The sequence below is a fragment of the Filicampus tigris genome, chromosome 20, assembly GCF_054856515.1.
Source record: "Filicampus tigris isolate MCC_2025a chromosome 20, RoL_Ftig_1.0, whole genome shotgun sequence".
NCBI classification, from domain to species: Eukaryota; Metazoa; Chordata; class Actinopteri; order Syngnathiformes; family Syngnathidae; genus Filicampus; species Filicampus tigris.
Window position 1 is genome coordinate 6,634,774 of NC_141236.1, and position 20,925 is coordinate 6,655,698.

Consider the following 20,925-nt stretch of genomic DNA (forward strand, 5'->3'; position numbering starts at 1 on the left):
GAGTATATCCAAACTAAATAAATAAATAAATAATGTGCCCAAGCCCAGATAATACAATGGGGAAATAAAACGTTTTGTAAAAAAAAAAAAAAAATTATAAAATAAAGACATTCGTTTCTACCCTTGCGTAACTGTTTTTTTTAAACTAATAACTAATAAATATACAAAATCACTGATTAATTGATTTGAAAATATGCTAAATTAATTTGAGTATTTTGGAAACATTTACACTTTTTTTTTAACCTTATCTGCAAATGACCCGGCCCATCCATTCGTTTCAAAAATCAACTGTGGCCTTTGAGCACAGAGGTTTGCCCACTCCAAACAATCACAAACAGAATACTAATACATTGATTGTTCGGAACACTTCTTAATTTTTATTTTCAATTCACAAGTTATAGTGTATCTGATAGGATACATTTTTTTATATTACCAAAATCGTTGAAAAACGCATAAATACGCACTTTATATATACTTTTTTTTTTTTTTTTTTTTTTTACATATTACTTTTAAAGGTATTTAGTTGTAAAAAAAAAATACAACCAAACTTAAAATACAATCAGGAACATTCAACGCAGCATTTTCACACTCGGCAAATCAATTTGAAAACAAGCCGTGGGCTCATTTGAATTAAAAGAAACCATAAACAACATTGTTTTTGTTCTATGTAAATGATCTTGATCATGAATACCAAACAACCCAGGGAAAAGTCCCTAAACTGAAAATGCCTAGTATTTAACAAAAAAAGTTAAATAAAGCATATACAGTACTGTAAAAAGGCAACATTGGCAAAAGCGTACTGTATAAGTGCATTTAGACAAAAATAAAGTCATTTGTAATATTTAAAACGATACAAATGTGTGAAAATATGGAGTGCCAGCCTGGTTGATGAATACAAACAGTCTTTTATCAGCCAGTAGAGGAGTGCAAGAGTTCCACAGGAAGACTTAAAACATTTCTCTTGTGCTTATTCCGCTCTTGTTGATCATTCTCGTCCATCCCTTCGAATCCATGTAGCCGCAAATTTGGGTTCGCTCTCAGCGCCAGTCCTCGTCGTTGTCGTCCTCCTCGCCCTCCGACGAGTCCTCCTGGCTGCTCGGCTCGCCCTGGTTCTCCGCTCCGTTCCCGCCTTGGTGAGATGCTGCCGCCGCTACCGCTAGCAAGGCCTCCTTGCGGGCTTGGGCAGCCGCCGCCGCTGCCTGCTCTTCCGCCGCCCTTTGCCGCAGAGCCGCGGCTTTCTTCTCTTGCTCGGCGTGGCTCTTCATGTGGGCGCTGCGACTCTTCACTTTGTTGAACACCCTGACGCACACAGTAACAAGTTCAACACTTTTAACTATTAATAGTTTATTTTTAAAATCTTCCAGGCCCACTCGAGTGGGAAGTATCAACGGCAAGACATCACGCTTATGTCAACAAAAGTGGATTTTCTGTGACGGGTTTGGTGGTACCTGCCACACTTTTTGCATGGAAATACTGCATCGGGATCTTGCGTGGGCTTTACTGGCACTTTGGTCTTCTTTGCTGCAGTGTCGCTCCGAGGCCTGAGCGGAGCTGATGTGTAGGTAGCATCCTTGACAACATTCTCTGGCTCTTTGACCACCAGCACAGTGCCCGCCTAGAGAACAATCGGTTTGTTACTGTGGATTTTGATTTGCCCTGCCTTCTGATACCAAGCTTTTCCTCTATTAGGCTTCTTTTTTAAAAAAAAAATCCATTCAAGGCCTCTTTACAGAAAAAAACCTTCTAAGTGTTAGAAGAACCAATTTTCCCTTGCTGTTTTAATTTAATTTAAAAGAAAACAGAGGATGCCCACATCTATATTTAAACTGACATCAGTACATTTTTACATCTGCAACCAAGACCAGAAATAGAATGCTGGCGCTCTAATATTAATCTTTACATGAAATAATAACACATGATTTCAATTCAACACTCACATAGTCATGAGCCTGAAGTGAGTGAGCCACCATCGCTTGCTGGTTGTTCTCCTGCTCATAAGAAAGCTCCTTCTTGTCATCCATGTGTGGGTGGGCGGGTTTAGACTGCTGAGAGCTCTAAGGAATCACAAAGTAGGTACAAACAGGACAAGCCCAGAAATGTGTCAATAGGTGCAGAACACCACTAGATGCCGCTGATTCTCTTTCTTCCCAATATTGCCATGTTTGACATCAGCCTAGTTACAACTTGCCATCCTAATCATGTGACTTTTTTTTTTTTTTTTACCATTTCAACATTGTTCAGGTCTAATATCATAAATGTTTATATAAAAAAATAAATAAAAAAAGAGACTTTCTATAATTGTCCAACACATTGCTATCATTAGGATCACTGGTGAGGCTGGAGCTGATCCTAGTTAAAGTTGGATGAAAGGTACCGTCCACCCTGGACTGGTCGCCAGCCAATCACACGGCATACAGTATATAAAAAAACAACCATTAACACTCACATTCACACCTAAGGACGTGTATATATTTTAGGAAACACATTTGAAATACAAAGTAAAGCAATTTCTACCTTAACGTCCACGACAGCTTCTGCGGATTTGTCCACGGGCGAGTTTGAAGGGCCGTAGGTTAAAATCCCATTACGGGTGATCTTCACCTGCTTTTTGTACGTGTAGTAAAACTCAACACACTGAGCCACTGTCTTGGTCTGCACCTGAAAAGGAAGACACCATTGAAGGCTTTTGTAGTCACTGTCAGCAGAAAAATGGCATCAAGTCATCTTGTGTGAGCACAAGTGAAGAGGCGTACCAGTTTCTGCACCAAGATGAAGTCCTTGCTGTAGGCTGACATCCCTTTGTTAAAGTAACGCTTTTCCTCGGCACTCCACCGATTGGAGCCTGCGAGGAAATCACATGAGCAAGTGCCATGAACGTGTAATCGGAGGAATGAGGACAGTTATGTTTAGGGGAGAAACAAAAGATGAGGGCCTCGTTTACTACTTCCAACCTCCGATTTCACCCTTATTTTGGCAGTTATGGGCATGGTATAAATGTTGCCCAAATCGAAGTGAAACTAAAGGTCTGCAGCCAGAATCACATCATTCATACAATCACTGTCAATTAGTTCACCTTCCGTGAATTAAGAATTCTAATTATATATTATTATTGTCGCTATTTTTATTTTTTATAGTTTTTTTTTGTTTTTTTTAATAATGTTCCAGGCTTTCAAGCAACACAAAGTTGCACATTATAGGGACTATTTGAAAAAAGATAAAAATCAAACATCTCCACATAGTACTGAGGAAACAGCAAGCCTTTATATATCATCTTGGATATAAGCTCTTCTGCCTATGCTTATGTATAATGCGCTTTGATCAACACAACTAACCTGAGTAGTGGTAATCTGCCAGGTGATGGCCTTTAGGGAAGATTGGCTCCTGACACAGTAAACGTCTGAGGGTCTCCTAAACAAACAAAAAATAATGCAGAAAATCAAATACAAAGTACAGGATATTTGCACGTTTACGTTTCGATATGCATGCTTGCAGACCACCATAATGCAGCCCACTAATTCATCGTCCATTTGTTTGTGAGATATGTCAATATGGAATGAAAGTAATAATATTTTATGTCCGTAAAGCGGAAACCCCATTACCGTAAAAATACAAAAAAATGGGGTGGAAAAATGGAAATGTGCTTTTCACAGTACAAGCGACAATGTTCTCTGTTTTGAGATGCACCAGTATTTTCTTCCCAAAGTGACAATTTGCTCTTTTACGGCAAAGTCTTTGATTAAAATAAACAATATAAAAGATAGATTTTCAGTCACAAATGCATCATGTATTGTGCCTGAATTTTCATGGGTAAAAGTGAACAGACACGCCTCCTCAATGAAAAGCCAACTGTAAATACAACACTCACAATGAAATCTCCTCCACTTTCATGTAAACTATGCAGAGCCAGCTCCTGGTTGGTTCCTCCTCCTCTGAGGACACTGGAACAAGCCATGTTCATCAGATTCTCCACTAGAAAAGACAACATGAGGAGGAGGAAGAAGAGGAGGATTAGTGAGTGGGCAGATGGTGATCCAGCACAAGTAAAAACAATGTTCTGTGAAAGCTACGAACCACTATCCGGTTCTGTGTGTTTAAGCTGGCCATCAGGCAAAGGAAGCCAAACCAAGTCAGCCTTGTGTGGGTCAAACTGAGCCAAAGGCTGGTGTCGCAACTCGGGAATTTCCGCTTGGTACTGCTGCCCGATGTTGATGCGCCTGCACACAAACGGAAGCAGTGGGTGAGATGCTGACACGGTGTCGGTTGCCTCAAGGTTTTACTTTGAAAAAAATCAAATGCAGCTCACGGCTCGAGGCTAACAGGCGTGGCGTCGGTGATCAAGGGCAGAACCGGCGGTGTGATGTCTGAACTTGCTGGGGAAAAAAAAAAAAAAAAAAAGAAAATAAAATATACGGTAAATGAATGACGCCTGGTGGCTACAAAGTAAATACAAAGTATTTTAGCATTCATTTGATATCCGTGTGGTGCCTAGAGATACAAATGACTCAAGTTTTTTTCGAGAGTGAGGTGATTCAGCCATTTTGTTTTTAAGATACAACAGAATTCAAATAAGCATCAAGCCGTTTAATGCCACTTGAAATTTCCAGTCAAAACTAAATAAACAAAGAGAATTAATCACATGACTACTTAAAACAACCCCATAACTTTGTTGCTAGCTAAATGCTAACACATAATGGGAAGTGCTGTAGACGGGCAAATGAGTATGTATGTATGTATGCATGTATACATTTTTTTTCACCATTATTTTGCCACTTGTGACCTTCTGTTATGCGATTCAAATTTACTAGTAAACTACTATGCTGCACTAGTAACACCACTTGTCCCAACTAGTGGGCATGTGGACCTACTAGTTGCACCAAAATGTCCACAAGTAGTTTAGCTAATTACCAGTGTACAGAAATGTCAAATTGCAGTGGAATGTAATTACTTCCGGTTGTCGTTCTACTTAATTGTCTTACTAGTAAAACAAAGAACATACTAGTACATGGGCCTTCAGCTGAACATCAAGGATATGAATAAATACTCAAACTGCTTCCCATAACCACACAAGACTTGAAGAGGGACTTACTGGAGCGCAGGAGGCTTCTGGTGGCCGTCTTGGGCGTTGCAAGCGGCGGGAGGATTTGGTTGCTCACGGCAAAGTTGGTGAGGAAAGTGGAGAAGTAGAGTCCTGAGCCTTCTCGTACAGGAGATAGGATAGGCGGGGGGGTGTAAGGGGGGAAGGCGAGCGGGTTGTCCGGTAAGCGGACGGGGGAGCGCAGGTTGCTTTGGTAGGCGGTGATGCTGGAGTAAACAGACGCTGGGATCAGCGTGGAAGGTCTGGGTGGAGGAATGATGAGAGGCTCAGGCCGGGGTCTGCGCTTTTGTTTGGTTTTTCCCTCCTCGTCCAGTCCGGGATCATTCTCTCCGTCCTAGAATGAGGAAGGAGAAAAGAGAACTTTAGGATTTGGTGTCAAAATCAACGCTTTGGTACATCATGTACTGGATTTCCCCAAATGTTTGAATAATAATGCTGAACCTCAAGATGCCTGTTATTATTTATTTATTTGTATTACGTTCTCCCTTCCACAGCCATAACATGCTAACAATGGTATAAGCCATTTTAATACATATGAGAACTATTTGGCATTAAATCCTGTTGCAAACGCAATGCTAATCTTAAGTCCTCCAAGAAGCAACCTGCTCAAAGTTGTCTGTCACCGAGTTTCTGAGAGATCTGCGACGAGCCACGATGACAGACGGTTTGCAGTCAGCCGTCACCGAGGGCCGCTCAGCCTGGCCTGCTCGTCCGTGTGCCGACGCGCCGTGACCGGGATGCGGAATCCTGTGCACCGGCACTGACACAGGCATGATTAGAGGGACCATAGTGGCGTGTTTGCCTCGGGGACCGTCTCCCTGTTGTGGAACAAATGCAAAGCAAAGGTATTATACAAACAATCAATCATTTTTAATCACATAAGAAATCCCTCTAGTCACAAATGTACTTTTGTTTTAAGACCCAAAGACAAGGGTGTGACATAACTACTTTGAGGAATTTTGTTCAAATGACACTTTCTGGATTATGCAATGAATGCCAAAAAAAAATGCTTAAAAAAATAATTAACAGTAATTCATTTTGATGAGGAATATATTTTCAGACAAGTGCAAAAAAATAATAATAATAATGTCCAAGTATGCTAAAAACAAAGCATCGGCTCCTTTCACTCCTCAACTAAGTACAACTATTTTACTACTTAATAAATTGAATATTCTTTAGATTCATATCTTGAAATGCAGTATTACTGTAAACACTGTAGATGAAATGTGCCAAATAAAATTGAATAAAGGCAGTAAAGTTGCTAAAACCAGTGCATTTTTACATATAAAATGTAAAGAAATAATTGTGAATACTCTTCATTTACTATATTATAAAACATGGATGTGTCTAAATCTAAATTGAATTAATTTGAGGAATGTTTTTTTTGACATACACAGCAATACAACACAATCGTAAAATGGCAATAAAAAAGAAAAAAGAAAAAGCTAAAACTAGTGCGTTTTACATAAAAACTGCTATGTACTTGTCTGTGCAGTTATTCTTTTTTTTTTTTACTAACTAATGAAATGTTTGATTTTGAATCAAACGACAAAATGCTCGACAGCAACTGTGTGTTGCGACTGGCACTGAGAAAGCATTTCGGTTTGTTCGAGGCAACGGGGGAGTGCAACTGTTCGGCTTGGCGGCGCGGCCCCTCCCTTGGAGTTCTCAATGACTGAGCGAGGGCCTGAGGAATGTGGAGGTGTGCAGACATGCAGCTGCCACTGCACACTTGTGCGCAACAGCACAATGACTTGCAGTCCCATAAATTATATACCTGCACCCAGTCGATGTGAGTGCAATTAGTTATTATTGTGGTGAGGTAGGGAAGCTGCAAAGGGAGAAAAGACAAGCGCATGTTCCGCTGGCATTGTCAACACGTTTTGTATACATGCTCGATTACAAAACAGTGAACGCAGACATTAAAGCGGCCACTTGCACAATCCAATAACAACCAACACAAAATGTCGGCCTTTACAATGACTGCTTCAAAGAAACTTGGTTTGCTCATTAAGAAGCTCTATGAGAGAAGTTAAAGCAGAACTTGGAGAGGAAAAAAAAAAAAGTCTTATCTACAACTACATCGAAAAAAAAAGTGCCTTTGTATGCATGTTTTACTATTTAAAATGTATTTATTTTTCAATATAGATATATATTGGATGTCATTAGAGTGCAGTTGTACCTAATGTGGTTTGTTTGTATATGAGCACCATAATAGCTGCTTTTCGGCACTCCTGCTTTGCAAGTGGACACAGAAGACCACATAAGTCAGAGTAAACAAAGCCAAGAAAGTGATGTTGTAAGAGTTGGGGGAAGTTCTACAGTGAAATAGGGAGTTCTTCCTCTTTAAAGCGGAAGTCAACCCAAACATATCTTTTTTAAGAATATGTTCTATGCAGGCCTAGTTGAAACAAGGCATTCGGATTAATATTGCGTTTCTGGAATAAGAGTTAATCCACCCGTTTTTAGCCATCTCAGGGGGCGGCCATTTTGTCACTTCTGTCGACTGAAAATGACATCACAGTTGCTCAGGTAACGACCAATCACGGCTGACCTGTTTTCTGAAGCTGAGCCATGATTGGTCGTTAACTGTACCCTGAGCATCTGTGACAGAAGTTACAAAATGGCCGCCCCCTGAGATGGCGAAAACACGTGGATTTTGCTTCTTAACTCATATTCCACAAACGGAACATTAATCAGAATGCCATGTTTCAACTGCAGAGAACATACTCTTGAAAAAAATGGGTTTGCGTTGACTTCCCCTTTCAAACTGCAGTTTGCCTTTAGTCACACTAACTGCATGTAGGCGTTACATTTGACAAGCTGCAAATTTTTAACCAAAGCATTGCCAGCGGGGGTACACTCGAACTGGTGACCAGCCAATCACAAGCAACACAAAGACAAATACAGAGCCTTCAATGAAGCTATTATGCATATTTGTTGTGAGGTGTAAAGAAGAAACTATGACTAAACAGAAATGATGTAGTAAAGGATTTTTAACCTCAGTTTTGCAAGCAGACAGCGATTCGGGCATGGAGGGCATCTCGGACGCCTTCTGGGCGAGAGTCTCCAAGTTGATCTCCTTGGACGCCCTCCTTTTCCTCCGGGTGCTCTGGATGACTCCCCCTGTGGCGGCCGGGGCGTCCCCCGTTCTCGCGACCTGTGCCGCAGATCCTCCATTCTGGGAGTTTTCTTTCGGGGCTTGAGGCCACATGTTGGTCGAAGGCGGAGCCAACGGGGACTGGCCATCTCTGGAAAGACGACGAGAGCGTCTCGGGGTGGCCGGCGCCGCGTCGGAAGGTTCCGAGGGGTACGACTCGGGTTGGACTTGGTTTGGCGGCTCTGCTGTGGGCGCCGCCTCCTTTTTGGACACGGCGTCGGGCGGGCAGGGTTCGGAAGGCTGATAGCTGACGAAATTAGGAGGTTGTGCGTCTTGCTGGGGGATGTTTTGTGCCTGCTGCTGCAGATGCATTTTGTGCATTTGTTGCTGTCGCTCGTTTAGTTGCTGCTGCTGTTGGTACTGTTGTTGCATCTGCTGCATTTGTTGCTGCTGCATTTGCTGTTGTTGCTGCTGCTGCTGCTGCTGCTGCTGCTGTTGTTGTTGTTGAAGTTGCTGCTGCAGCTGCAGATGGTGCTGCTTCTGCAACTGCTGCTGCTGCTGCTGCATGTGGTGAAGCAGCTGTTGCTGCTGTTGCGTCTTGGGCTGCTCGCCATAAGGTAAGCCCTGCATTCCCTTGTTGCCCGGGAAAAGCGAGTAGTAGCCCTGCGGGAACTGCTGTTTGTTGAATGTCGTCTGGAAGGGCTGCAGCATGGAACCCTGCACGTTGTGAGCCGGCACGTGGGCCGCGCCCTGCAGCTCCACGCCTTTGTGCTGATATGCTTGAAGCTGGGCCTGCTGCATGGCGTGCTGCTCCCACTCCAAACCCCTGCCCTGAGCCGGAGCCCGGGATGAATCTCTGTAAACCTGCTGATTTTCGTTGCCCATCTGAAGAGGATCGTGGACAACCTTGTGGAAGGCCATCTGCCCCCGGGCGTTCACACCGCCCATATAAGGCCCAAAGTTCTGGCTCCAACCTGGGACAGGAGCTTCCTGAGGCCAGCTGGACGCTTGTAAAGAGTCCTGGTGCACCCACTTTACCTGCTGATAGGGTGGGAGAACCTGAGGGCCTTTCTCTGGATTGTACGCACCAGAGCTGCCGGCGGAGTCACTCTGGATCGACTCCAAAGACGGAGGACCCAATCCGTAATACACCTCCCCTGAATGCTGCAAGGGCTCTTTCATTGCCGCCACTGCCCGATGCTTGCTGCTCTTGTCAGTATTCATTTGGGGAGGAAGACTCATGGCGAGAAGATGTTGGCGTCCGGGTCTCGTAGTGTGCTTTTACTTCCTGCGCTTGCCTTTTGCACACAGCTGGCATGTGGAAGGAAATATCAATCCGAAAGGAAACGTAGAATCTCAGCTCAAGTTTGAAGCTTGTTCCTCACATCCTCTTAAGGCTGCCGCACCTTCAAAAAACATGACACTTTATTTACCTCTGGAGAAAAGCATCAAGTAAATCGGAAAATGGAGGCCCAGGCATAAAGGTCAAAGAGCATGCACGCTTAAAAGTCATCAATCAAAACATTAGGCCATGTTTATGTCCGGCTAAAAAGGACATTCTGGTTAAATCAGCAGCAACAAGGAGGCCATTGGACAGCATAGCTGCTATTTGGCCTAACTAGAAATACAGGAAATGAAGGTGATCGTGCAATCGAGCTTGTAGCCGCTGCTGGCTGTTGAAAAAGCAGCAATAAGGAAGCATTGGAAGCGCTGGGGCGATTATGCAACACACAAGCCACAATGTAGAATGTAATACCTTATGAATGACACAGTTGGTTTTCCATGCCCGGCCCCGAGGAGTCCATTCGGTGGCGATCAAAGTCATGCAGATCCATGAAGGGATTGTGCGCCACAAATGTCATAACTCTCTCTGTCTCTTAACTTTCACCCCGAGTTTCCAAGCGGGCAAATATGGCGAACAGGCGAGTCTACGCGGGTGAAATAATCGAAACCGATGTGCTGCAACCGCTCGTTCACACAGTAGTAACAATGTTCCACATTGTATGCGCCAAATTGTGCTTCTCCTGGAAAACACGTCCGCAACTTTTTCTCCCCCGCTTGGCTGACTTTTTAGTCTCGCGCAGCGACAGCGTGTGGAAACGCTGCGATTTCCGCACATCGGAACGTCGCACCGTAAAAGTGCGCCGTTGATCCAAAGTCGCGCAACATAACGCACGAAACGCCACAGTTGGAAAAGTGTGCAAACGGACAGAAAGCGGTGCAAAAAAAAATAGCAACGAACGAAGCACGGCGCCTCACCCACAAACAGATCAGAGCTTATCCTGTTTTCCAACCTGCTGCCTAGGCCCCGCCTACCACCGCATCCTGGTACGCTCGTTTTGTCGACCCGCTCAGCCCGGGCGGACGGAGCCGCGTCAGTATTTCGGTGGATTGCAATCTCACAAAAAGTATAAATACTGAAATATTGTTGAATCCCGTTACAATTTACGAACAGAATTACTTCATCAGTGTGAACCCTGTAGCCATACTCTGTTCTGTAGTATGAATGGCACAGGTTAATTGCAACGTCTGTCATCTAGTGGCTTCAATGGGGAAAGACAATGCTTTAATTACTAAATGCTAATAAATAAAAATTAAATTTAAAATGATTCAAAGGTATACGTCAGGTGGGCAGTTGTAAAAAATACCAAGTTTCAACGAATTTGTTGGAAATTTATTCATTTACTACAAATAATAAATCTAAATTGATCTCATCTATGTCAACAACGTATAGAGACAAGCAGAACCATCAAACAATCTTCCACTAGGTGGCAGAAGGTAACCGGTGTATCTACCTGTTTCCATTCATGCAACAAGTTTCATGATCAACTAAACGTGCCCAGTTTTCACATTAAGTAAATTGAGACCAGATAATGATTTCAGGGTATATTTTTTTGTGACAATATTATTTGGTGGTGTGTTATGAGAGGTTTAAAATGTAGATTGCGTGCTTAAGGAATTGGGGGACACTGCTTTAGACAACCGAACACACCTCTCCAATTAATTTTGTTTCTGTAACATTTTGACGTTGTCATGACTACTGTTTCACGTTTACAAATCTTCGACATGAATACCCACTAACTGCTTAGCTTGGCTATTCCGTGCAATTCAGTTTGTGTGAGTAAACAATAAATGTCTACGTGATCGTGTTGTACTGGAGGTGGGGCGGCGGAGATGGTTACCATGGTGATTCTGCGGCTCATTCGGGAGCTTTTATGACGTCACCGTTGCCCTGTAAGCGGCGGCTGTGGGCATAATCAGCTGTCTAGCTCAGCTCACGTTTTCGAGAATGCCCCCCATCGACGTCCCTTCATCGGTAAGATAAAGGAACCGTAGGAATGACGTGGCCGTCGAGAAATGGACCATGGAGGCTCTCTCCCGGAGTCTCAGCGGTGCAACCAAGCGAGGTAACGCGGGGACGAAGTCGCTGGGGCTCGCTGCTAAGCCACCGCTGAGTAAACATGCTAGTTAGCGTTGAGCACCGACTCGTTTATTTGCTGCCTTGCAGCTCTCCCATCCCCACTTACCATTTTCTAACCATACCCAACCCATTTTCTTATCATTATTTTGCTTTGGGCTCCGGTTAATATCAGCTAAAGCTAGCTGCTAACCGCTGGCTAGCTCCCGATTTGAATGGCATGCACAATCAAGTTAACGTCCCCAAAATGCCACTTTGAAATACACGAATCGGTGACATGAAGGTACTATTTGCAGTATGTAAGCTTACCTTTCACCACTCACAGTGTGAGGCAATGTGGTTTAACGAGTGAAATGGATGTTTGCAGTGATGGGTTGGTGCCACTGATGTCAGCTTGTGACTGCAGCAGAGAGCACTCACCATGAGTGGAGAGCATACAGACATCCTGTCAACGGCAGATGTGGTCAGAGACAGATGGAGAGTGGTAAGAGCTCACTAGAAGTACCCATGACTTATTATTGAAGCACAAGGTACAATTTTGGGCAGTGATTGTCAACTGGTAGGTTGCGGACAGGTGATCAAAAAATGTCGGGTTCTGTACCGACATTGCTTTGAAGAGCTGATTTATAAGAACATTTCATCACATGACAAAAGGAAACACTGACTTAAATTGCATATTTTATCCCTATGGCCCACTTGGGTTTCTATCTGAATGTGTACTTTAATTGTTATTTTATAATATTGCTGAACGATTTTGAAAAATAATCTTACCCCCCTCAATCTTGCATTGCAATTTAATGTGTGTGCAATGTGATTGTTTTTTCAATGTACTCTTCCCATGAGTTTTTAAAAACAGAAACATGCAATAAATGAATCTGTATTACAGTAAACAATGTGATTTATTATACATTCATGTTTTAGTCTTGTAGGTTTGACATAAGCTAAAATAATACGTAAAACAAACAGTGCACCTCAGCCTCTGGGCATGGACATCCTCCTTAACCCTTGTATTGTGTTGGGGTCAGAATTGACCCGTTTTTCAAGTCAATTCTGGGGTCAATTTGAACCCAACACAATACAAGGGTTCACTTTTCTATGTCAAACTCATTTCAATACAAACAATTGAAAGAAAGCTAGCATGTTGCAAACGCAACTTCCAGCAACATTGCCTTTTTTATAGTATAATAATTCAGACTGTTAAAATTCTGACAGTTGCCCTTTCCTCCCTCCTAAAAAGATAACTATTAATGTTGCACTTAAAAACATGAAAAAAAAATAGAGGTCAGTGACAGTTTGTGGTCGTATTTTGTGCAACTGTGGTATTTGATTATTACTATAGTCCTTTTTTTTCATGACCGCCACCTTTCTCATATAAAACTGCTCTGCAGGTGAGAAAGATCGGCGGAGGTGGCTTCGGGGAGGTCTACGAGGTCTTGGACCTACTGAGCCAGGCCACCGTTGCCATGAAGGTGGAGTCTGCCACACACCCCAAACCGGTGCAGAGGACAGAGGCGGCCGTGTTGAGGAAGCTGCAGGGTGAGTGACACTTTGCAGCGCAAACAAGAATCTGCATCAAGTATTTGTGGATGCAGTGTCGAGCGATCAAGGGTGTGCCTCTTTGCAGTTACATCCTCCGATAGGAAAAAAAAAAAGAGCAGCAGCATTGCACAAGAGTGCTCAATTGTGCTTTCAAGAAATAGTGTTAAAGGTTAGAAAATAATGCACATGAAGCAACTGTAGCTGTGTGGAACATGTGATATCTGGATCAATAAGTAAATACAATACTGTTTAAAGATATTGATTAACATCATACACTATGCTTTAAAAAACAAGATTGAATCTGTATGATTCATTTTTATTAATGCTGCATTTTTTAACAGCATGTCTCCAAGTCAAAAAACAGAATCCATCATTAAGTCTTGAATGCAACTCTCCACATCTTTGTATTATAGTTTCTTCATTTTTTATCAACAGGCAAAGATAACGTGTGTCGCTTCGTCAGCGCTGGCCGAAACGAACGCTTCAACTATGTGGTGATGGAACTCCAGGTAGGCTTTTCACAAGGTTCCCGTGGGGTACCAAAGGCTTTAGTATTAACATTGTGTTTGACGAGCGCTTGTATATACTACTCTATATAATCCAAAAATCCCCACAATTGTAACGTGCTTAAAATGCTTGGCAAACTACTATACAGTTTCTTGCATTTAACATTTACTTCCAATGCATTACCTGGTTTCTTGCACAGTGGTGTACTGAAAGGTTCTGCACAGTCTGTTAAAAAATGTTTAAAAAGAAAATGCTGGAGTGTAAATACAAATAGTCATAAAACCTTCAATTCTACTGGCAATTTTACCAGTAAGATTTTAACCCAGGGTTAAAAAAAAAAAAAAAGCCCCAAAAAAGCAATGCTAGACTGAAGTCTCACAAGATATGCTTCAGTCTAATGCAGCACAATTCATTCAAGGTTTATTTAAAATAATTTTTTACAAAAAGGTTGGTTTCCAAATTCCACTGTACTTTTGTTCAAAGGGGAGGAACCTGGCAGATCTGCGGAGAAGCAGGGCCCGTGGCACATTCTCAGTCTCGACGACTCTGAGGCTCGGCAAGCAGATTTTACAGGGCATTGAAAGCATCCACTCAGTGGGCTTCCTGCACCGCGACATTAAGCCAGTAAGACAAGAAACAGTCATTGTATTTTCATATTAGAAATGCATCTATTTTCTCATATGTTATTCACAGGCTAACTTTGCAATGGGAAGACTGGCAAGTACCTGCAGGTGCTGCTACATGCTGGACTTTGGTTTGGCTCGGCAGTACATGACCTCCAACCAGGAACTCCGTCCTGTAAGTACTCTCGAAACTGATTTGCGAGCCCACCCATCAAAATGAAACGTGAGGACTGAAAATCGTTTGGTATGACAATGCATCTCAAACGTGCCTGTAACTTTTTCTTTTCCAGCCTCGATCTGTGGCCGGCTTCAGAGGAACTGTGCGATATGCTTCAATCAATACTCATAAAAATAAGGTGATTAGACGGGACAGGCATTTCGTCACGGTTGTTATTGGTTTTGAGTTTAAGACGGCAAACACATTACATTTAGTATATATTTTGAACATCGTTTGTCTCTTTTTTTTTTTTTGCATTCTATTTTCATTTTGTGTGTGATTTTGGATTCTGCAGGAAATTGGCCGTCATGACGATCTGTGGTCCCTCTTCTACATGTTAGTTGAATTCATGTCTGGTCAGCTCCCATGGAGGAAATTTAAAGACAAGGTATAGTATGCGGATCCGCAAATGCTTACCTGCCCAAACTTTAGGCACGATCATAAATGTAATGTATTTCTCTGCGGAAAAATTAAGCATTAGCTCATAAAGGCATAATTGTGTCCCCTTTCTGTATTTATGTATACTTTAAGTCTGAATTGTATTTTTATCCTCCTCTCCGACAGGAACAAGTAGGAAATCTAAAAGAGGCGTATGACCACCGCCTCATGCTTAATCACTTGCCATCTGAGTTTAGCGCATTCCTGGATCACATCCTCAGCCTGGACTACTTCACCAAACCAGACTACCAGGTTGGCTCCAAGCTCCCGTTTACACGATCGCGTTTGCTCCTCTCCCGACTGCCCGAATGCTGATGTGTGCGTTTTTTTTCCCCCGTGACAGCTGCTGATGTCACTGTTTGACAGCGCTATGAAAAGCCACAATGTGCTGCATAACGATCCCTACGACTGGGAGAAATGCGACTCGGAGGACATGCTGACAGCTGCCGCGGCACCACTGACCGGGCAGGAGCTCACCCGCCTCACGCCGGCTCACATGGGGTACACAAATACACGTGCAACTTTTCCCCACTGTAGAACCGGTAGTCCTTTTTTTTTTTTTTTTTTTTTTAAAGATTCAATTTCCGCCCTGTCAACTCCATGTGAGAGTGTTGCGCTGAGCTGCGCTTTGTAAATGAGCTCCAGGGTGACCTTCCCTCTCGCTCTCTTTCAATCTAAAGCATGGCCAATGCGTCAGTGTTGCCAGTGGAATTGCAGAGGGAGAACACAGAGGACGTCCTCATGCTCGGAGAGCGCTTCAGCGACGCTGACAACTGTCCCCCTGTGCCCCCCGCGTCCCTTCCCGCGAGAGGCATCTGCGATGAAATGGACCACATTCAAAGCCAGAAGCATGTTGAGCCGGTGATCAGGAAGGTCTGTTCTGTGCCTGTATTCTGTTGCCTCTCCTACACTTTGCAATTTAATTTTAACTTTTTTTTTTTTAATGTACATTGATATGTTGGGACTTGGACAGCGTGGAAAAAGAGTCGGTCGCACATCTGATGTTTGGAGTAAATGTTGAGTACTTTATTAGTATTCTGTCAAGAACCTATCGAAATTTTAGTCTTCAATGAAACCCCGAGCCTCATAACTGTGAGGCAGACGTCCTAGCCACGAGTACACTGTGCTCTCGTAGTGAACATTCTCTTCAAATTTGAAGCGTCCTCATTGTATTTTATTTCTTCAGGTGGTGACTGAGGCAGAGCGTAGTCAGAACCAGGGCAACCAAAGCCCCGCTGGCTCCGCGCAGAGTTCTCCCAGGCGAGTACGATCCGAGACGCTGTATTTGGACCGGGCTGTGCCGCTGCTCCGGAAGATGCGACAGAGTCAGAGCTTGGCGTTTGAAAGGAGACTTGCACCTGAACCCAAGCCTACTCTTGAGCGCTTCCTTGAGTCCTGGTTAGTGCTTCAAACACATCATAACGTCATGCTATACATTGAACCCGTCATTTATTGCAGCAGATACGTTCCAGACCCAGATGAAATTCTAGCATAAAGAGATTTTTGAAATATAGATTTACCTCTCCCACACACTTTAAAACATTTAAAATTATTAATACAAACTTTAAAATTCCTCGCACAGATTAACAGACAAAGCGTTCTTACTTCAAGCTTTTTCTTTGTCATTCCCAGTTGATGTTGACAGAAACAAACAAAACAAATGTGGGTATCTTAATGCTAACATATTGCAAAATAATGTAGATGGGCAAATAGAAATGTGCAAATATGTTACTGTAGTTATGAACCTTAAATTACTCTGTGGCCTTGGAACACAACTTTCTCCTTTTTCTGTCAAACCTACTGAAGTATTTACTGAAATGGTCTCAAAAGAAAACTCAGAGTAATGCTTTGTTAGATTTAGACCAGATGCAGTGTAAACTCACTTCCCTTGTTGATCTTGCATTTTTTTTCACAATCAATCGGATGATCAACTGCGATATAGTGGGGGTTCACTGTAATACTTTGCGGAAATCAAACACTTTGGCTAATAGCTTAAATGTTTTTTATTTTAGCCGGGGCAAAACACCGCCGGTCCTTTCTCACATCGGCGAGAAAGTCTTGTCCGACGATCAGTCCGGCACGGGTACGGCTGACCCGGAGGAAGGCGCAGTCAGCAGCGGTTTTGTCGCAGTCAACATCAGTCCTGTGGTCCAAGAGGGAGACTCCCAGGAGTGGGTGGTGCTGGAGCTGGAGCAAGGCACCAATTCCGTGGCCATCAAACCTTCAGCTGAAGCCCAGCGCGACGACAAAGCGGCGACCCCCAAACCTGCCGACAGCGAGGACCACCCGCCGCAGGAGGGCTCAGTCGTAGCAGCCAGTCCTGTTGCGTCGCACTGTTCTGTCGGGTCCTGGTTACTTGGCCACAGGAGGCTGCCAGGGATGCTGGGGCAAATGCCCTCGGTCATCATGGGACGACCCCACATGGATCAGGTAGGCAGGATTAGCATTCAGAAATTCATTTTGCAGATCATTTGCGATAACTAGTCCAAACACGAACTTTTGATTACAGTTGCGTTTCGGGTATATGAGTTAAGAAGCAAAATCCATCCCGTTTTTATCCATCTCAGGAGGCGGACATTTTTGACTGAAAATGAGTCACCAGCAAGTTGTTCAGGGCTCGGGTAACCACCAATCACAGCTCACCTGTTTGCCGTTTGAAAACAGGTGAGCTGTGATTGGTGGTTACCCTGGCCCTGGGCAACTCTGATGTCATTTTCGGTCGACAGCAGTGACAAAATGGCCGCCTTCTGAGATGGATAAAAACAGGTGGATTTTTCTGCTTAATTTGCATTCCAAAAACACAATATTGCTCAGGGCTCAGGTAACGACCAATCACGGCTCAGCTTCAGAAAACAGGTCAGCCGTGATTGGTCGTTACCTGAGCCCTGAGCAGTTGTGATATCATTTTCAGTCGACAGAAATTACAAAATGGCTGCCCCCGGAGATGGCTAAAAACGGGTGGATTAACTCTTATTCCACAAACGCAATATTTATCAGAATGCCTTGTTTCAACTGGTGGGCTTGCATAGATCATATTCTCGAAAAAAAATATGTTTGGGTTGACTTCCACTTTACGTGTTCATTCTTCATTTTAGACGACCAGAGAGCAGTCAAAATAACTCTTGAGATTTTTGTAGTTCCATCACGTAATATTCATTGGCACTCTTACTGTTGCTTCAATGTAATCATTTCATTCATGCCCGTAATCATTACGTTGTTTTCAGTCTTCCAGTTGCACACCGCAGTCTCCTGTGCTCGAAAAGAGTGACACCATACCTCTCGAAGCCCCGTCAAGCAAATCTGATGAAGCCCCCGGACAAATCGTAAAGAATGGAGGTAAAACAGATTTGGCCCCGTCGTCGAGCCCGCTAAAAAGTTCGACTGCTCTCCTAACAAAAGACCCAGAAAGCGATTCCGGTCTGCCCGACTGCTCGTCAGAGCTGAACCAGCAGGCTCAAGCGATCTGTTCGCTCCTCGCTTCTTTAAGACCCAAAGACTCTCCCTGCTCGCCAAAACTGAGCCGGATCCCAATACGAGACTCCGCCACTCCCCCGGACTCTCCGGGCAGGAACTTGCACCGGGACAGGAGAAACCGCTGGAGCAGCCCTGTCCCCGGCTCGCCCACCCACTCCCCTTCTCCGTCGCTGTCCTGCGAAAACCTGCAGGTCACTCTCCCGCGAGAACGGCTCTCGTCGGAGCGGGGCTCCAGATCAGACTGCGGAGGGGAAGACCCTCTTTCTCTGTCCTCTTCGTCGGGCAGTAAAAGTAAGATCCCACGGCCCATGAGCGCCACCTTTGTTCCCGAGCAGCTCAGCGGCAGACTGGTGCCTCACCCGCCTCCCGGGAAACCGTCTTCAGGCCCATGCGCCGACCACAGGTATGAGGCGATGCGCAACCCCGGGCAAAAATGATGGAATCAGTTCTCATTGAGGATGCTCATTTAAATGTTTAATTTTGGACCAAAAAGGACAAATCAGGGATGACTGTGTTTTCTCTCTCGAGGCGGAGGCGGTTGCGGGTACGCGCCAGCAGCACCAGCGATGCGGACTCCTTGTCCAGTCTGAACCAGTTGGCGCAGGACCGTGGCGGCCTGCTTGTCAGCCAACCTCCGCCCCGCCCTTGCGGCTCGTCCGTCCTGCAGCGCTCGCTGAGTTGCTCGCCGTCCCGCCAGGAGCCCCGAGACGGCAGGGCACCGCCTCTGGGACGCAGCCGCTCCCCGTCTAGCTTCTCTGGGTCATCTACGCCACCGCCTCCTCCCCCTCGACACGGCCCCCTGCAAGCCAGGTCATCCAGGCAAAGTCCGTTGGTCCCCCGCTCCATAGGAAGAGGTTTGATCCAGCAGACTAAAGGCTCAGGGAAACTGAAACGGTGATTAAGATTAAAAGACTGATCTGGATCGCATGTGTAAATATAGTCTATGCTCAAGGGAATGTGTACTGTATGTAATGTAAGAAAAATGTATTTATTTATTTGCTACATTAGCTTAAATTCATCCATGAACAATGAACAAGAGCTTGAAACGCTGGAGTGATTATGTGCACACTCTTCAGGAATGTTTGATGGAAATAGTTGCAACCAGGGTGCAAACTTCAGTCAGCCCAGTAGTTGCGAATCACCAGTCAGGGATACCTCCTTCCAGTTCCAAATCATTTGGATTGGAATTTCTCTAAAATGGCTGACTTCCTGTTCAATTTTGAACATGGTTCCTTCCTTAAGACTTTTTCATAAGTGTTGTCATGACACAAATGACCTATTTCCATGTCTGAAACACATTTTCTTCTAACCTACTTGGGGCATTACTAGTGCGCCTAGGGGAGATGGTGTTGAGTACCTCAAAAATATATTTTTGCTTACCTTTGCAAAATTTGGCAGTTTTGGGACATGCCAAGAGGGACCCACCAAAAGATGATTCATTCAGCTGAAGAGTAAAGATATAGGGCCCAATTATGAATAACAATCTTTTAAATTGCCACGCTTAACGTTACTCCAACTACAATCTGACTTCACAAATGTGTCTTAGTGTGTGTGTGCTACGTGTGCTAACCAACTTGTCACAGTGTATATTTTTACACACTGGTTGCAACCCTAAAGCCAGCAGCATGTCAGTGAGTTTTGTCCATGCGTAGCCTATGTATAAGGGAAAGTCATCCATTTTGAGATCCTTCCCATTGTGTGCAAGTACATCCATTCAGTAGAAGATACATTGTGAAGTTATGTCTCTAAATTGTAATGCTAGTAAAAAAACCAACTCAAATAATCCCCATTTCAGCAAAAAAAAAAAGCACATTCTCTGAAAAGAAAAAAAAGTACAGTGGAATCTCCAAAGTAGCTAAAGGATTACTATTTTATTGCTTTTTCTTTGGCTTTTTTGGAGCAAGGAAAGGTTACATTAGAACCTTGTGTGGTGGTTAGGAATGCCATAAGAACAACTGAGAAATCAATGAATTGTGTTCAGCTTTGAAGATTCCACAGTATTGTTGCTTCTTAACAGGTAAAATAGCAGCAATGTTGTTTTTGCCTCACCATCGCCTTGTCATGAATTCTACATCTCTAAGTGTACGTATGATTTTGCTAAATGTGATTTAATGTTTGACACATGCCATATCTGCCCATTACAAGACCAAAATAACCACTGGTAAAGTAGTAACCATACATCTGCAAAGCCAGGGAATGTCCGGTTAGGCAGGAAACCCCGCTTAATTGTAACCATAAATAGTTCTGCATCAGCATATTATAATGTATTTATAAGCACACTCATCCTTTAGAATTGTAAATATGCATGAGTCATTTTACTTTTTTTTTTTATCCATTTGTACAATCAGCATACATAACTGTATTTTTACCAAGCTGCTTTTGATCATGAAAATACATGTCCACAAGCAAAAACAGTGTTGTTATTGACTCAGTCAATTTTGATCCATTTTAAGTGCCACAGTAATGATCACTGAGTTAATAAGACAGTGAGCAAACATAACTGTAAGGTACAGT

General features: G+C 43.7%; 2 protein-coding genes across 3 annotated transcripts; one reads left to right on the plus strand and one right to left on the minus strand.

The window, feature by feature from the left end:
• Nucleotides 1–354: 354 nt before the first annotated feature.
• Nucleotides 355–10,524, minus strand: mideasa (mitotic deacetylase associated SANT domain protein a). Of its 2 annotated transcripts, none has more exons than XM_086019469.1 (13): nucleotides 9,952–10,524; nucleotides 8,097–9,601; nucleotides 5,698–5,913; nucleotides 5,087–5,429; nucleotides 4,304–4,370; nucleotides 4,072–4,214; nucleotides 3,866–3,969; nucleotides 3,333–3,408; nucleotides 2,754–2,842; nucleotides 2,515–2,658; nucleotides 1,938–2,054; nucleotides 1,449–1,615; nucleotides 355–1,299 (listed from the first exon to the last, which is right to left on the minus strand). In XM_086019469.1, the coding sequence occupies exons 2-13, from the start codon at nucleotides 9,435–9,437 to the stop codon at nucleotides 1,038–1,040; spliced, it is 3,069 nt and encodes a 1,022-aa protein (XP_085875595.1). In that variant the 5' UTR covers nucleotides 9,438–9,601; nucleotides 9,952–10,524; the 3' UTR covers nucleotides 355–1,037. The 2 variants fall into 2 exon arrangements, with proteins under 2 accessions (XP_085875595.1, XP_085875596.1); XM_086019470.1 differs by having other exon boundaries at nucleotides 5,719–5,913; nucleotides 9,952–10,523.
• Nucleotides 10,525–11,374: 850 nt separating this feature from the next.
• On the plus strand, nucleotides 11,375–20,823 carry ttbk2b (tau tubulin kinase 2b). The gene is made up of 15 exons (XM_086018105.1): nucleotides 11,375–11,602; nucleotides 11,981–12,097; nucleotides 13,002–13,149; nucleotides 13,588–13,661; nucleotides 14,143–14,283; nucleotides 14,353–14,457; nucleotides 14,573–14,638; nucleotides 14,795–14,887; nucleotides 15,064–15,189; nucleotides 15,281–15,438; nucleotides 15,618–15,810; nucleotides 16,124–16,335; nucleotides 16,950–17,367; nucleotides 18,162–18,814; nucleotides 18,940–20,823. The coding sequence occupies exons 2-15, from the start codon at nucleotides 12,035–12,037 to the stop codon at nucleotides 19,307–19,309; spliced, it is 2,820 nt and encodes a 939-aa protein (XP_085874231.1). The 5' UTR covers nucleotides 11,375–11,602; nucleotides 11,981–12,034; the 3' UTR covers nucleotides 19,310–20,823.
• Nucleotides 20,824–20,925: the final 102 nt, after the last annotated feature.